At 48.3% G+C, this 17,982-nt stretch overlaps 1 protein-coding gene across 2 annotated transcripts in view; it reads left to right on the top strand.

The window, feature by feature from the left end:
• The window catches only part of plxna1a (plexin A1a), a 279,597-nt gene that overhangs the window by 24,020 nt on the left and 237,595 nt on the right, over positions 1-17,982 (top strand). For both annotated transcript variants that reach the window (XM_036988338.1, XM_036988339.1), the window contains exon 2: positions 11,805-13,171. In XM_036988338.1, the coding sequence (XP_036844233.1) occupies positions 11,999-13,171 (1,173 nt within the window). In that variant the 5' untranslated portion in view covers positions 11,805-11,998. The remainder of the gene's footprint in view (positions 1-11,804; positions 13,172-17,982) is intronic.

Raw genomic sequence — 17,982 nt, 5'->3', positions numbered from 1 at the left:
AATATACAGTGCCTTGCAAAAGTATTCATCCCCCTTGGCGTTTTTCCTATTTTATTGCATTACAACCTGTAATTTAAATTGATTTTTATTTGGATTTCATGTAATGGACATACACAAAATAGTCCAAATTGGTGAAGTGGAGTGAAAAAAATGACTTGTTAAAAAAGAAAAATAATAAAAAAGTGGTTTGTGCATATGTGTTCACTAGAGGTTGACCGATTATGAGTTTTCAACGCCGAAAACGATACCGATTATTGGAGGACCAAAAAAAGCCGATACCGATTAATCGGACAATTTTTTACATTTATTTGTAATAATGACAATTACAACAATACTGAATGAACACTTATTTTAACTTAATATAATACATCAATAAAATCAATTTAGCCTCAAATAAATAATGAAACATGTTCAATTTGGTTTAAATAATGCAAAAACAAAGTGTTGGAGAAGAAAGGAAAAGTGCAATATGTGCTATGTAAGAAAGCTAACGTTTAAGTTCCTTGCTCAGAACATGAGAACATATGAAAGCTGGTGGTTCCTTTTAACATGAGTCTTCAATATTCCCAGGTAAGAAGTTTTAGGTTGTAGTTATTATAGGAATTATAGGACTATTTCTCGCTATACCATTTGTATTTCATATACCTTTGACTATTGGATGTTCTTATAGGCACATTAGTATTGCCAGTGTAACAGTATAGCTTACATCCCTCTTCTGGTCCTTACCTGGGCTTGAACCAGGAACACATCGACAACAGCCACCCTCGAAGCATCGTTACCCATCGCTCCACAAAATCCGCGGCCCTGGCAGAGCAAGGGGAACATCTACTCCAAGTCTCAGAGCGAGTGATGTCACCGATTGAAACGCTATTAGCGCGCACCCCGCTAACTAGCTAGCCATTTCACATCGGTTAAACCAGCCTAATCTCGGGAGTTGATAGGCTTGAAGTCATAAACAGCTCAATGCTTGAAGCATTGCGAAGAGCTGCTGGCAAAACACACGAAAGTGGTGTTTGAATGAATGCTTACAAGCCTGCTGCTGCCTACCATCGCTCAGTCAGACTGCTTTATCAAATATCAAATGATAGACTTAATTATAACATAAACACACAGAAATACGAGCCTTTGGTCATTAATATGGTCTAATCCGGAAACTATCATTTCGAAAACAAAACGTTTATTCTTTCAGTGAAATATGTAACCATTCCGTATTTTATCTAACGGGTGGCATCCCTAAGTCTAAATATGGCTGTTACATTGTACAACCTTAAATGTTATGTCATAATTATGTACAATTCTGGCAAATTAATTATGGTCTTTGTTAGGAAAAAATGGACTTCACACAGTTCGCAACGAGCCAGGCGGCCCAAACTGCTGCATATACCCTGACTGCTTGCACGGAACGCAAGAGAAGTGATACAAATTCCCTAATTATAAGAAATTCATGTTAGCAGGCAATATTAACTAAATATGCAGGTTTAAAAATATATACTTGTGTATTGATTTTAAAGAAAGGCATTGATATTTATGGTTAGGTTTGGTGCAACGACAGTGCTAAATCATCACCCGTTTGGCGAAATAGGCTGTGAGTCGATTTTACAGGCACCACATATGCAACGCACGACACGCTAGATAAACTAGTAATATCATCAACCGTGTGTAGTTAACTAGTGATTAAGTGAAGATTGATTGTTTTTTATAAGTTTAATGCTAGCTACCAACTTACCTTGGCTTCTTGCTGTCCTCGCGTAACAGGTAGTCAGCCTGCCACGCAGGCTCCTCGTGGAGTGCAATGTAAGGCAGGTGGTTAGGGCGTTGGACTAGTAACCGGAAGGTTGCAAAAACGAATCCACTAGCTGACAAGGTAAAAATCATTCTGCCCCTGAACAAGGCAGTTAACCCACCGTTCTTAGGCTGTCATTGAAAATAAGAATGTGTTCTTAACTGACTTGCCTAGTTAAATAAAGGTGTAAAAAAAATACGGATTTCCAATTGTTATGAAAACTTGAAATCGGCCCTAATTAATCGGCCATTCCGATTAATCGGTCGACCTCTACTATTCACCCCCTTTGCTATGAAAACCCTAAATAAGATCTGGTGCAACCAATTACCTTCAGAAGTCACATAATTAGTGAAATAAAGTCCACCTGTGTGCAATTTATTTTTTTATTTTTTATTTCACCTTTATTTAACCAGGTAGGCTAGTTGAGAACAAGTTCTCATTTGCAACTGCGACCTGGCCAAGATAAAGCATAGCAGTGTGAACAGACAACAACACAGAGTTACACATGGAGTAAACAATTAACAAGTCAATAACACAGTAGAAAAAAAAGAGAGTCTATATACATTGTGTGCAAAAGGCATGAGGAGGTAGGTGAATAATTACAATTTTGCAGATTAACACTGGAGTGATAAATGATCAGATGGTCATGTACAGGTAGAGATATTGGTGTGCAAAAGAGCAGAAAAGTAAATAATTATAAACAGTATGGGGATGAGGTAGGTAAAATTGGGTGGGCTATTTACCGATAGACTATGTACAGCTGCAGCGATCGGTTAGCTGCTCAGATAGCAGATGTTTGAAGTTGGTGAGGGAGATAAAAGTCTCCAACTTCAGCGATTTTTGCAATTCGTTCCAGTCACAGGCAGCAGAGAACTGGAACAAAAGGCGGCCAAATGAGGTGTTGGCTTTAGGGATGATCAGTGAGATACACCTACTGGAGCGCGTGCTACGGGTGGGTGTTGCCATCGTGACCAGTGAACTGAGATAAGGCGGAGCTTTACCTAGCATGGACTTGTAGATGACCTGGAGCCAGTGGGTCTGGCGACGAATATGTAGCGAGGGCCAGCCGACTAGAGCATACAGGTCGCAGTGGTGGGTGGTATAAGGTGCTTTAGTAACAAAATGGATGGCACTGTGATAAACTGCATCCAGTTTGCTGAGTAGACTATTGGAAGCTATTTTGTAGATGACATCGCCGAAGTCGAGGATCGGTAGGATAGTCAGTTTTACTAGGGTAAGTTTGGTGGCGTGAGTGAAGGAGGCTTTGTTGCGGAATAGAAAGCCGACTCTAGATTTGATTTTAGATTGGAGATGTTTGATATGAGTCTGGAAGGAGAGTTTACAGTCTAGCCAGACACCTAGATACTTATAGATGTCCACATATTCTAGGTCGGAACCATCAAGGGTGGTGATGCTAGTCGGGCGTGCGGTTGCAGGCAGCGAACGGTTGAAAAGCATGCATTTGGTTTTACTAGTGTTTAAGAGCAGTTGGAGGCCACGGAAGGAGTGTTGTATGGCATTGAAGCTCGTTTGGAGGTTAGATAGCACAGTGTCCAAGGACGGGCCGGAAGTATACAGAATGGTGTCGTCTGCGTAGAGGTGAATCGCCCGCAGCAAGAGCAACATCATTGATATATACAGAGAAAAGAGTCGGCCCGAGAATTGAACCCTGTGGCAACCCCATAGAGACTGCCAGAGGACCGGACAGCATGCCCTCCGATTTGACACACTGAACTCTGTCTGCAAAGTAGTTGGTGAACCAGGCAAAGCAGTCATCAGAAAAACCAAGGCTACTGAGTCTGCCGATAAGAATATGGTGATTGACAGAGTCGAAAGCCTTGGCAAGGTCGATGAAGATGGCTGCACAGTACTGTCTTTTATCGGTGGCGGTTATGATATCGTTTAGTACCTTGAGCGTGGCTCAGGTGCACCCGTGACCGGCTCGGGCGGAGCTGTTGGCCGAGGTTGGAGTAGCCAGGAGGAAGGCATGGCCAGCCGTTGAGAAATGCTTGTTGAAGTTTTCGATAATCATGGATTTATCGGTGGTGACCGTGTTACCTAGCCTCAGTGCAGTGGGCAGCTGGGAGGAGGTGCTCTTGTTCTCCATGGACTTCACAGTGTCCCAGAACTTTTTGGAGTTAGAGCTACAGGATGCAAATTTCTGCCTGAAGAAGCTGGCCTTTGCTTTCCTGACTGACTGTGTGTATTGGTTCCTGACTTCCCTGAACAGTTGCATATCGCGGGGACTATTCGATGCTATTGCAGTCCGCCACAGGATGTTTTTGTGCTGGTCAAGGGCAGTCAGGTCTGGAGTGAACCAAGGGCTATATCTGTTCTTAGTTCTGCATTTTTTGAACGGAGCATGCTTATCTAAAATGGTGAGGAAGTTACTTTTAAAGAATGACCAGGCATCCTCAACTGACGGGATGAGGTCAATATCCTTCCAGGATACCCGGGCCAGGTCGATTAGAAAGGCCTGCTCACAGAAGTGTTTTAGGGAGCGTTTGACAGTGATGAGGGGTGGTCGTTTGACTGCGGATCCGTAGCGGATACAGGCAATGAGGCAGTGATCGCTGAGATCCTGGTTGAAGACAGCGGAGGTGTATTTGGAGGGCCAGTTGGTCAGGATGACGTCTATGAGGGTGCCCTTGTTTACATATTTAGGGTTGTACCTGGCTGGTTCCTTGATGATTTGTGTGAGATTGAGGGCATCTAGCTCAATCCAGGTGTCACATGATCTGTCACATGATCTCAGTACCTGTTCTGAAAGGCCTCAGAGTCTGCAGCACTACTAAGCAAGGGGCACCACCAAGCAAGCAGCACCATGAAGACCAAGCAGGTCAGGGACAAAGATATGGAGAAGTACAGATCAGGGTTGGGTTATAAAACAATTTCCGTAACTTTGAACATCCCACCGAGCACCATTAAATCCATTATTAAAAAATGGAAAGAATATGGCACCACCTGCCAAGAGAGGGCCACCCACCAAAACTCATGGACAAAGCAAGGAGAGCATTAATCAGAGAGGCAACAAAGAAACCAAAGATAACCTTGAAGGAGCTGCAAAGCTCCACAGCGGAGATGGGAGTATCTGTCCATAGGACCACTTTAAGCCGTACACTCCACAGAGTTGGGCTTTACGGAAGAGTGGCCAGAAAAAAGCCATTGTTTAAAGAAGAAAATAAGCAACCACGTTTGGTGTTCGCCAAAAGGCATGTGGGAGACTCCCCAAACATATTGAAGAAGGTACTCTGGTCAGATGAGACTAAAATTGAGCTTTTTGGCCATCAAGGAAAATGCTATGTCTGGCGCAAACCCAACACCTCTCATCACCTCGAGAATACCAACCCCACAGGGAAGCATGGTGGTGGCACCATCATGCTGTGGGGATGTTTTTCATCGGCGGGACTGGGAAACTGGTCAGAATTGCAGGAATGATCGATGGCGCTAAATACAGGGAAATCCTTGAGGGAAACCTGTTTCAGTCTTCCAGAGATTTGAGACTGTGACGGAGATGCATCTTCCAGCAGGACAATGACCCTAAGCATACTGCTAAAACAACACTTGAGTGGTTTAAGGGGAAACATTTAAATGTCTTGGAATGGCCTAGTCAAAGCCCAGACCTCAATCCAATTGAAAATCTGTGGTATGACTCAAAGATTACTGTACACCAGCGGAACCATCCAACTTGAAGGAGCTGGAGCAGTTTTGCCTTGAAGAATGGGCAAAAATCCCAGTAGCTAGATGTGCCAAGCTTATAGAGACATACCCCAAGAGACTTGCAGCTTTAATTGCTGCAAAAGGTGGCTATACAAAGTATACACTCAAGTGTTCTATTTTTTTGTCTTATTTCTTGTTTGTTTCATAATAAAACATATGTTGCATCTTCAAAGTGGTAGGCGTGTTGTGTAAATCAAAAAATACAACCCTCCAAAAAATCCATTTTAATTCCAGGTTGTAATGCAACAAAATAGGATTGCATTGTGTTTGTAGTGCATTGTGTTTGTAGTGCATTGTGTTTGTAGTGCATTGTGTTTGCTCTTGGTCTGTAGTGTGTGTGGTGTACCGTGTTTGGTCTGTAGTGTACTGTGTTTGGTCTGAGGTGCATTGTCTTTGGTCTATAGTGTGCTGTGTTTGGTCTGTAGTCTGCCGTGTTTGGTCTGAGGTGTACCGTGTTTGGTCTGAGGTGTACCGTGTTTGGTCTGAGGTGTACCGTGTTTGGTCTGTGGTGTACTGTGTTTGGTCTGCTGTGTACTGTGTTGGTCTGTAGTGTACCGTGTTTGGTCTGAGGTGCATTGTCTTTGGTCTATAGTGTGCTGTGTTTGGTCTGTAGTCTGCCGTGTTTGGTCTGAGGTGTACCTTGTTTGGTCTGAGGTGTACCGTGTTTGGTCTGAGGTGTACCGTGTTTGGTCTGAGGTGTACCGTGTTTGGTCTGAGGTGTACCGTGTTTGGTCTGAGGTGTACCGTGTTTGGTCTGTGGTGTACCGTGTTTGGTCTGAGGTGTACCGTGTTTGGTCTGTGGTGTACTGTGTTTGGTCTGCTGTGTACTGTGTTGGTCTGTAGTGTACCGTGTTTGGTCTGAGGTGTACCGTGTTTGGTCTGAGGTGTACTGTGTTTGGTCTGAGGTGTACCGTGTTTGGTCTGAGGTGTACCGTGTTTGGTCTGAGGTGTACTGTGTTTGGTCTGAGGTGTACCGTGTTTGGTCTGAGGTGTACCGTGTTTGGTCTGTGGTGTACTGTGTTTGGTCTGCTGTGTACTGTGTTGGTCTGTAGTGTACCGTGTTTGGTCTGAGGTGTACCGTGTTTGGTCTGAGGTGTACCGTGTTTGGTCTGTGGTGTACTGTGTTTGGTCTGCTGTGTACTGTGTTGGTCTGTAGTGTACCGTGTTTGGTCTGAGGTGTACTGTGTTTGGTCTGAGGTGTACCGTGTTTGGTCTGAGGTGTAACGTGTTTGGTCTGAGGTGTACTGTGTTTGGTCTGCTGTGTACTGTGTTGGTCTGTAGTGTACCGTGTTGGTCTGTAGTGTACCGTGTTTGGTCTGTAATGCATTGTCTTTGGTCTATAGTGTGCTGTGTTTGGTCTGTAGTCTGCCGTGTTTGGTCTGAGGTGTACCGTGTTTGGTCTGAGGTGTACCGTGTTTGGTCTGAGGTGTACCGTGTTTGGTCTGAGGTGTACCGTGTTTGGTCTGAGGTGCATTGTGTTTGGTCTGTAGTGTACTGTGTTTGGTCTGGAGTGCATTGTGTTTGGTCTGTAGTGTACTGTGTTTGGTCTGAGGTGCATTGTGTTTGGTCTGTAGTGTACTGTGTTTGGTCTGAGGTGTACTGTGTTTGGTCTGAGGTGCATTGTGTTTGGTCTGTAGTGTACTGTGTTTGGTCTGGAGTGCATTGTGTTTGGTCTGTAGTGTACCGTGTTTGGTCTGTAGTGCATTGTGTTTGGTCTGTAGTGTACTGTGTTTGGTCTGGAGTGCATTGTGTTTGGTCTGTAGTGCATTGTGTTTGGTCTGTAGTGTACTGTGTTTGGTCTGGAGTGCATTGTGTTTGGTCTGTAGTGCATTGTGTTTGGTCTGTAGTGTACTGTGTTTGGTCTGTGGTGTACTGTGTTTGGTCTGGAGTGCATTGTGTTTGGTCTGTAGTGTACTGTGTTTGGTCTGGAGTGCATTTTGTTTGGTCTGTAGTGTACTGTGTTTGGTCTGGAGTGCATTGTGTTTGGTCTGTAGTGTACTGTGTTTGGTCTGGAGTGCATTGTGTTTGGTCTGTAGTGTACTGTGTTTGGTCTGGAGTGCATTTTGTTTGGTCTGTAGTGGTAGTGGACGTGAGGACATGAGTCCAGTCTGGTTTAGAATATATTTGATCCTTTAAATCCCTCAACTCAGGAGGATTTCACAATATCAACATACTGTACATACTTACTGTACATACTCACTCTAAGGATTCTTAGCCTTTATCACTGTGAATGACTGTGTGTCTGTGTCAGCACCTGTTACCCCATGAAGCTGTTGGTGTGTGTGAGTGTGTGTCACACGTGCGCAGGATTGAGAGGCCTAAGCTGGCTGGCTGCTCCAGTGGCCAACTGAACTGGACTGCCATTGAGTCGATGTATCCTTGATGGGGCAGAGCCTCTTGTCTGCGCTAATCCCTGAAAAACACAAGTGTGTGTCTGTGTGAATGATGTGGAGGCCTGGCGTCTTGCGAGGAGCGGGTAGGTGTTTGTGTGTGTGTGGAGGCAGCTGTCTGTGAGGTCACTGTGTCAGGCATGGAATGCAGTACAGTGTAAAAAGCGCAAAGTGTTCTTACTCAGGGCCTTGCATGAAAAGCCAGCAGAGCCACACTGGAAACAGCAGTACTCCAGCAGCAGCCATCAGTGCAAAGTCACACAGCCAGCCTCATAGCCAGCCTCACAGCCAGCCTCACAGCCAGCCTCATAGCCCGCCTCATAGCCAGCCTCACAGCCAGCCTCACAGCCCGCCTCATAGCCAGCCTAACAGCCAGCCTCACAGCCAGACTCATAGCCCGACTCATAGCCAGCCTCACAGCCAGCCTCACAGCCCGCCTCATAGCCAGCCTAACAGCCAGCCTCACAGCCAGCCTCACAGCTCGCCTCACAGGCACCCTCACAGCCAGCCACACAGGCAGCCTCACAACCTTACTATTACAGCTGTATGGCCTTATGGCCTCCAGCCTGCCCCAGAGCCCAGCCTGCCCAGAGCCCAGCCTGCCCCAGAGCCCAGCCTGCCCCAGAGCCCAGCCTGCCCCAGAGCCCAGCCTGCCCAGAGCCCAGCCTGCCCAGAGCCCAGCCTGCTCCAGAGCCCAGCCTGCTCCAGAGCCCAGCCTGCTCCAGAGCCCAGCCTGCCCCAGAGCCCAGCCTGCCCCAGAGCCCAGCCTGCCCCAGAGCCCAGCCTGCCCCAGAGCCCAGCCTGCCCCAGAGCCCAGCCTGCCCAGAGCCCAGCCTGCCCAGAGCCCAGCCTGCCCCAGAGCCCAGCCTGCCCCAGAGCCCAGCCTGCCCCAGAGCCCAGCCTGCCCCAGAGCCCAGCCTGCCCCAGAGCCCAGCCTGCCCAGAGCCCAGCCTGCCCAGAGCCCAGCCTGCCCCAGAGCCCAGCCTGCCCCAGAGCCCAGCCTGCCCAGAGCCCAGCCTAACAGAGATATCAATGTGTTTCACCACAAAAAGACACTGTCTGCTTCCTATCCCTATTTTTCAACACTCATTTGCAAACTGTTGGGAAAGGGACCATTTCCTACACTCTAGTATCCATGCACTTTGTAAATATGGTATTGGAACTGACCCTGTACATAGCTTACTTATTTTATTGTGTTCTTCTTGTTTTATATTTTGTGTGCTTTTGCTCTACCTTGGTATTTTTAGTGCTACATTGATATTGATACTTGATATTATATTGATACTTGAAATTGATACTGCATTGTTGGGTTTGGAGCTGGCAAGAAAGGCATTTCACTGTACTTGTGCACATGGCATTAAAACTTGAAACTGAAAATTGTTTTAATCTCTCAAATTGCATATTTAACAGTTGTATTGTTTTGCTGTCTTTGTCAGCTCTTTATTTCCCAGTGAAGACACTATTTATTTCCCTCCCTCCTTGTCCGCGCCCTGACGGAGGCACTCGTTGCTTTGGGACATTTATACCAGATTGACTTGTGTTGCTGCTCATACACTGATTTTGCCTTCTCATCAGAAACACACTTCTGTTATGATGGGGTTTGCTGGGCTGGATTGAGAGGCTTGGCCCTGTGAACATACATACTAGTATGGCAGCTGGTAAGCTAGGCAATACTTTCTGACTCATCTCAGTCTGTCCTTTCCTCAATCCCCCCCTCCCCCCCCCCTCCCTCCCTCCCTCCCTCCAGAGACCTGTGAAATGCCAGTAGAGGAGTGTGAGGTGAATATGATTTGAACTATTAGTTCCTTGTCTGTAGGCCTTGGAGATGAATTGTAATAGAAGTTCTATGTTGTTGAAATTTCTGAAGTAATTGGTTCTGATCTTCCGTAGGACGACGCAGCCCAGCGTCGCCCGGGTAAGGGAGGGTTTGGCCGGTAAGGATGTCCTTGTCTCATCGCGCGCTAGCGACTCCTGTGGCGGGCCGGGCGCAGTGCACGCTAACCAGGTCGCCAGGTGCACAGTGTTTCCTCCGACACATTGGTGCGGCTGGCTTCCGGGTTGGATGCGCGCTGTGTTAAGAAGCAGTGCGGCTTGGTTGGGTTGTGTATCGGAGGACGCATGACTTTCAACCTTCGTCTCTCCCGAGCCCGTAACAATTGGGTACAACGAAATTGGGGAGAAAAGGGGGTCAAATGTATTAAAAGACAAATAAAAATGTTTATTCTGTATGCTTGGGAGTGCATAAACTGTATGTGTGTGCATACATAAGTGTTTGTTTGCGTATCTGCCGTTGATAGACGGTAAAGGATGGAGTCTTTCCTCTCCTATGTGAGGTGTTGCCTGTGGCTTGCCTCCCTCACCCAGACTCTGATATGACCTCCATGTTAAAGATGCAGGGTGTATACGTTTGCTTAAGTATGAGGCCCCAGTTTTGTGGCCGGCTCTGTAATTGATATGCCACAAGCCATAAATCAGTGTTGGCGCTGTGGCTCGGGGGCCGCTATCTGAGGAGACAGGTTGAGCCCAGCCCAGCTGTCCGTCTGTCCATCTACAACACAACCTGCCTCAGACTCCCTCTGCTCTGCTCCGCTCTCTGCAGCCAATTGATTCATTTCTCCTGCCTTGGATTTTCTCCGCCAGGCACAGCCCTGTGAGTTCAGGTGCATTACTGACTGACTGGCTAATAGCAGCCATCACCGACATCCTCCATCTCTCCGGGAAGGAAAAGGCATTGTTTTGCCATGAAGACTAACGACCACTCCATCACTATCCTGATTTCTCCTTATCCATCTCTCTTCCACTCAACTTCTCTCTCTGCTCTAATCCTTTCTTCCATCTCTTGTCACTCTTTTCTCTTGAAACATCTTTAGTGTCTAATTCAGTCTCCTCCAGACATTAAACAGCCAATTCAGTCAAAGCACCTTCATATGTTGGTTCAGGGACCATGTTTATTTTTCGTTAAAGTGATAGAATGTTGTGATAGTTATGCACCTTGTAGATGGACCTGTGATCTATACTATCCTTTTGATATCTCCAGAGAAACATCTCAAAAAAGTGGGTGTCTAATCACTGATCTGTGATTATAATGTGTAGGCATTCATGCTTGTGTGTGTGTGAGAGACAGACTATGTAATCTGAAGTGTTTTACATCAGTAAATGGGGCAGTGCGTGGTGAATGACTGAGTTGAGACGATGGTAGGTTTTGTGCCACAATGTGTCCGTTGTCTTGGTGGGCTGGAGAACAGTGGGTTCATACAGCAGGGCATGATGACTGGGACTGGGACTGGGACTGGGACTGGGACTGGGACTGGGAGAGAGCGAGAGCGCGAGAGAGCGAGAGAGCGAGAGACCTCTGCTTTGGTCTGTAATCTTTTATTTCTCATTCTGGTCCTTTTATAGTCTCAGCTTCATCTACTGCTCACAGTTGTACAGTGTAACATGTCAACCTGCGATATTATGAATTGTTTGATTATAAGATCACGATACATTTACCTACTGTAAGTCATTCTGGATGGTGAAAGGGTGAACTGTCCTATCGCAGTACACAGTAGTGGATTTACTTCCAGCTGCATCTTGCAACGCTGGCTGTGCCTGGCCCTCTGCAGTGCTGCAGGTGACGGTGAGGATCCCGGCAATGTGTGTAAAATATATATGAGGATGCACCATGGTCTGTCTGCCTAATGCTTTATGTTGAGTTAGTCAACAGGCTGGCAGGCTGACATGCTCATCAAATGTTGTATAGGATTCCCCCGAAGGCCCTGTTGTAATTGATGAATGTTTATGTATTCTGACTTCTTTTTGCCCTCACCGCTCTGTGTGGCAGGCAGAGCTTTTAAAATCCTGTTCAGTCGATAGGGAGAGAGCGTTCCCTGATCCTGTCTCCTAATGTGTGTTCTTCCTTCCCTTTGCAGGGCTGGCGGCCGAGGCGCTGGGGTTGATGTTATAGACGACAGAGCAGAGACACAGAGCCCAGAGGACGCCAGGCCAGCGCTACTCCACCATCCTTCCCTTCCTTTAGCCTGGTGTAGGACAGCCACAGCTTCAGTAGAGGAAAAGGAACGCAGACACACACCCAGAAACCTCTCCTCACCTAGCAGAGCCCAACATGACCTCCCACCCCACCCCACCCCTGGGAGGCCCTCTTCTTCCCTTCCTCCTCCTGCTGTCGGGGGTGTTCGCCACCACCCCCAGCGACCTCAGGTCCTTCTCCCCTCCAGAGGGGGGGCTCACACACCTGGTGGTCCACAACAAGACAGGTGAGGTGTATCTGGGAGCCGTCAACTGGATCTTCAAGCTGTCCAGCAACCTGACCAAGCTGCGTAGCCACGTTACAGGCCCTGTGGTGGACAACGAGAAGTGTTATCCCCCTCCTGGGGTCCAGTCCTGCCCCCACGAGCTGACCCAGATCAGCAACGTCAACAAGCTACTGCTGCTGGACTACGGTCAGAACCGCCTGATCGCCTGCGGCAGCACCTCCCAGGGAATCTGCCAGTTCCTCAGGCTGGACGACCTGTTCAAGTTGGGTGAGCCCCACCACCGTAAGGAGCACTACCTGTCCAGCGTGGCCGAGGCTGGCACCATGTCTGGGGTGGTCATTGGTGGAGATGCGGCCGGAAGCGGAGGAGAGGCCGGCAAGCTGTTTGTGGGCACGCCCATCGACGGCAAGTCGGAGTACTTCCCCACGCTCTCCAGCCGCAAGCTGATGGACAACGAGGAGAATGCCGACATGTTCAGCTTCGTCTACCAGGATGAGTTTGTCTCCTCGCAGCTCAAGATCCCCTCGGACACGCTCTCCAAGTTCCCCGCCTTCGACATCTACTACATCTACGGCTTCAGCAGCGAGCAGTTTGTCTACTATCTGACCCTGCAGCTGGATACCCAGCTCACCTCGCCCGACGCCAGCGGGGAGCAGTTCTTCACCTCTAAGATCGTCCGTCTCTGCGTGGACGACCCCAAGTTCTACTCCTACGTGGAGTTCCCCATCGGCTGCACCAAGGACGGGGTGGAGTATCGTCTGGTGCAGGACGCCTACCTCAGCCGACCCGGGACCAAGCTGGCGCGCTCACTGGGCATCTCAGAGCAGGAGGAGGTGCTGTTCACGGTGTTTGCCCAGGGCCAGAAGAACCGGGCCAAGCCCCCCAAGGAGTCAGCCCTGTGCCTGTTCACCCTGCGCCGCATCAAGGAGAAGATCAAGGAGCGCATCCAGTCCTGCTATAGAGGAGAGGGGAAACTGTCACTTCCCTGGCTGCTCAACAAGGAACTAGCCTGCATCAACTCAGTACGTTTTCCTTTCAGTGTGTGAATGAATGATAGTTCTGATGATGTTGATTTTGGTAAAGCACCTCTTTCTGAGTGAAGTTTCAGTTTTTAGCTTCATGAATCCAGAATGTGTGTGAGAGAGGGGAGAGAGGCTCTCTCTGGTCTGTCCCTGGAGACTGTAGCATACAGTATGTGCTGCAGGGAGGGAGGTAGAGGGTAGAGAGCTGCTGTCTGTGGGGGTCGACCCACCCCAGCTAGATCTCAATTAGAAACACTCTCACACTGACTCACACATCCACAACATTCTGTTGTTAGAACTCTGTTGTGACTCAATCAACTGAGTCACAGCGAAGCAGCTAACCTCATAGGCCTTTTCAGATCGCAGATGTGGAGATCGCGTTCTTTTCTTCCTCTCCCTCTGACACTCCCTCTATCTGCCCTCTCCCTCCTCTCCCAGCATCCCTCTCTATTCTCTCTCTCTCCTCCTGTCTCTTCATGGATGTGGCTACAGCCCTGTTCCCGGGCCACCCGGGCTGCTGTGTGTGGGATTTGTGGACTGTCACTCTGTTTGCTGGGAGTCTCCCTTCTCCTCCGGCTCTAATTGATTTATATAGTCCTGAGGCTGTTGTCTGTCGCCTGGTGTGTCACCCCTGTCCCCACGGGACTCCTTGCCTGGAGGCTGCAGACTGAGGTCGGAGCAGAGGCTGGGGTTGGTGCCGGGGATAGAGCGGAGGGGAGGCCTGCACAGGGAGGAAGATTGTGAGCGTGCATTTCTGATGGTCTGATAATCACCTAGGCTAGGCTGGCAGGCAGGCTTCTCCTGCCCTCACAGGCTCACAGGCCAGGGGAAACACACAGGGCTCCCTTGGCTTGGCTGGGCTTTGTAGTGGTCAGTCTGCCATTTCTCATGTTATGCAATCCCGATAGTCTCCCTAATATGTTTTCCTCTGCTAGGCACAGGCTAGCAATGCACAAGGACAGTCGTATACCTCCAGTCACTGGGATGACGTGACATGGAGAGAGGAAGAGATGGCTGTTGCATTATAGATGTAAGGGTAAGTGATTGTTGTGAGATATGTTCTCCTTTAAAGCAACGTTTAACAGTGCCTTGAAGCAGCTCTCATCTCACTGGGCCCAGCTCTCTGTCGTGGACGTGGGTGGGGTACTCGCTCTCTCGCTGTCTCTCTCTCGCTCTATCTGTCCTCTTGTGCTCTCTCTCTCTCCCTTCCCCACTTCCCCCCTCTATCTCTTTCTCTCTCCCCTCTCTTTCTCTATCCCCCCCCCCCCCCCACTCTCTTCATCAGATCCAGGCTGAGAAGGAGGATTAGCCTACCACAGCCGTGGAGAGGAGAAGAGAGCAGAGTAGTGGGGGCGTCTTCTCTCTGTGCTGGATGCTTGGCAGACAGTGAGCAGCCAGCTCTCTAGCTTGTATTAATGGTAATAACCGTGGCTATTCTAATGGCAGGCTGGGGGCAACCTGCTGAGGTAATGATGGCAGCATGTCTGACTGGTGCAGATGAAAAGATTACGCTCCTTCCTTCTGCTCTCTCCGACGAAAGTCCTCTTTCAACACTCATTGCCAACGTCCAGCTCATGCATTATTCACCTGGACTGTGTCTGAAATGGCACCCTATTCCCTATGTAGTGCATAAGTAGTGGTCAAATGTAGTGCCGGTAGGGCATGTTGGACATGCCAAACATTTCGGTCTCAGCCATGTCCTAATCTTCTGTTATTTAATTGTGCTTGATAACAATCCCCCCAAATCAGAAACCCCTCTGCCTCACTGCACCATACAAACAATTAATGTCACTTTCTGTCTCGAAACTACAATGACTTAAAGCACCGACACCGGGCTGAAATATCTATTTGGAACAGATGCAACAGAAATAGAGACAGAGACAGATGGAAAGAGAGAAGAGGAGAGAGAGACAGGGACAGATGGAGAGAGAGAAGAGGCAAGAGAGAGGGACAGATGGAGAGAGAGAAGAGGAGAGAGAGAGAGGGACAGATGGAGAGAGAGAGGGGGAGAGAGAGACAGGGACAGATGGAGAGAGAGAAGAGGAGAGAGAGACAGGGACAGATGGAGAGAGAGAAGAGGAGAGAGAGACAGGGACAGATGGAAAGAGAGAAGAGGAGAGAGAGACAGGGATAGATGGAAAGAGAGAAGGGGAGAGAGAGACAGGGATAGATGGAGAGAGAGAAGAGGAGAGAGAGAGGGACAGATGGAGAGAGAGAAGAGGAGAGAGAGACAGGGACAGATGGAGAGAGAGAAGAGGAGTGAGAGACAGGGACAGATGGAGAGAGAGAAGAGGAGTGAGAGACAGGGACAGATGGAGAGAGAGAGGAGGAGAGAGAGACAGGGACAGATGGAGAGAGAGAAGAGGAGAGAGAGACTGGAACATATGGAGAGAAAGAAGAGGATAGAGAGACAGGGACAGATGGAGAGAGAGAAGAGGAGATAGAGACAGGGACAGATGGAGAGAGAGAAGAGGAGTGAGAGACAGGGACAGATGGAGAGAGAGAAGAGGAGATAGAGACAGGGACAGATGGAGAGAGAGAAGAGGAGTGAGAGACAGGGACAGATGGAGAGAGAGAAGAGGAGAGAGAGACAGGGACAGATGGAGAGAGAGAAGAGGAGAGAGAGACAGGGACAAATGGAAAGAGAGAGGAGAAGAGAGAGACAGGGACAGATGTACAGGCATTGACAGGCAGACAGACAGACTAGCAGGCAGACAGGCAGACAGGCAGACAGGCAGGCAGGCAGACAGACAGACAGACAGACAGGCAGGCAGACAGACAGACAGACAGACAGACAGACAGACAGACAGGCAGGCAGGCAGGCAGGCAGGCAGGCAGGCAGGCAGGCAGGCAGGCAGACAGACAGACAGACAGGCAGGCAGGCAGGCAGGCAGGCAGGCAGACAGGCAGGCAGGCAGACAGACAGACAGACAGACAGACAGACAGACAGACAGACTAAGGCTAGTCATGCAGCACACATGATGTCTCTTTTCTGCTCACCATGACTGAGACACTATATGAGACTATGTATGATATGTAAATGAGATACACTACATGATTGTCCTTTATTACCATCTGCTCTGGTGCTTGTGATCGATCAAGGGCATGTCATGGGGATATAACGATGATTTTATACAGGCCTCATGTTTCATAGAGCCAGACAGCCTCTCCAGTTCGTTAGCACGACCTTGGACTCTATTACTGTATTGATGATCAGAGCTCCGAGATGATTTTACACAAAGACATTTACACCCATAATGACGTTCTTGACCACCATTTGAACTATCTGTCATGGATTCTGACAGGTTTTGTCACTTCCAGTTGGAACACATCAGAATCATAATGGAGTCAGCAGAGACCGAAGCTGCAGTTCAAACTCTCCCAGTTTCAGACCGATGACTTGAATGTTGTGCTGTTATGAGAGCCTTAATAATGTCACTACTAATGACAGCTCCATACAAGCATTATGGCCGTATGAATTCCAGAATGGCCCCAAGTGGCCTGCTGATGATTTTAATAGCTCACTCAAACTCCTCCTCCTTTCCAGTGATTGGCCAGTCCGTTGAAGTGTAATGCAATGCTGGAAGTTTGAAAGTTACGGGTCACCTTCCATGCCAGCTGCGGGCTCATTTCCAAAACCATGTAATGTGCCCATAAAGACAACAGGTTTAGCATCGCTAATGAGCCTTTCAGCATGTCCTCAAAATACAGAAAAGAGCAAAATAGCAAAACAGAACAAAATGGCCACCACCAGTAAAGCCTGTGTTCTTTGGAGGTGTGTAGAGCAGAGGCACGTCTTGGCCTGTGAAGGAGAAGCATTGCGATGCATAGCAGCATTCCCCTGCTCTGTGTGTATAAACAAGACTGTGTTTATTGTCTGGGCCAGGGAGAACATTTGAGGAAAAATGGCCTCCAATAACCAACAGAGAGGGGATGAGAGAAAACCCAGCCTTAGATCCTCACACTGAGTGCATCATTTTGTTTATTAATATTGTAACGACCCTGGGTTTATAAGCGCGGAAATCGACTCTGCCACACGAGCATGCTTTTACAGCACAGTCGATAGCGTGCCGGACCTCGGGCTAGAAGGTCGTGGGTTCGAGTCCTGCTCCCTGCTGTTTCATTACAATATGAATCAACGTTGATCACTTTGGTGGGGGGATGACATGTTATTGTCTTTGGAGGTGACACTGTCTTATGGTTCAAAGTCTTTCCTCTGAGCCAAAGCTGCCCTATTGTTTTCAGCTCTATTGTCTCCCTCTAAACCTCATTACGGCTGCTATTTCTCTAGTACATGGAATGGATACTGTTAGAATGTCTCAAGGCCCTGTGCTCACGGTTTATATGTTTTCAGATCAAGCCCTCCTGTCTTTGACATGCCAGTCAACCATAAACCCCACCCCATTGCCATGGTTAGGCAGCATTGCCATGGCATCCAAGGACAGGTCAACCATGAGGGTGTCTTGGGAAGCCGTCTCCCTCCCTTCCAGGCCATCAGATTATACAGACACACGGATAGACCAGGCCATCAGGAGAGGATGATGCTGTATCCTAAGAGATACAGGCTGCTGTACTAACTGGGAGAGATGGGAGCGCTAGCATCACTCATCCCAGTAAACATTCTCTTTCCGTGTTATTCAAATTCAGCTGCTGGCATTCCTAGATGTGTGTGCATTGAGAAGAGACCGTGTGCAATCTATCCCACACAAGAGATGCAATATCAAATCAATAACTCAGCTAGTTAACTGGGTCGTAGGAAAAAATGACCTCTCCCTCTCAACCTTTCACCATCTGCAAAGTGTGTGTAGGTT

Source organism: Oncorhynchus mykiss, chromosome 9, assembly GCF_013265735.2.
Source record: "Oncorhynchus mykiss isolate Arlee chromosome 9, USDA_OmykA_1.1, whole genome shotgun sequence".
NCBI lineage: Eukaryota > Metazoa > Chordata > Actinopteri > Salmoniformes > Salmonidae > Oncorhynchus > Oncorhynchus mykiss.
This window is presented reverse-complemented; position numbering and strand designations above follow the sequence as displayed.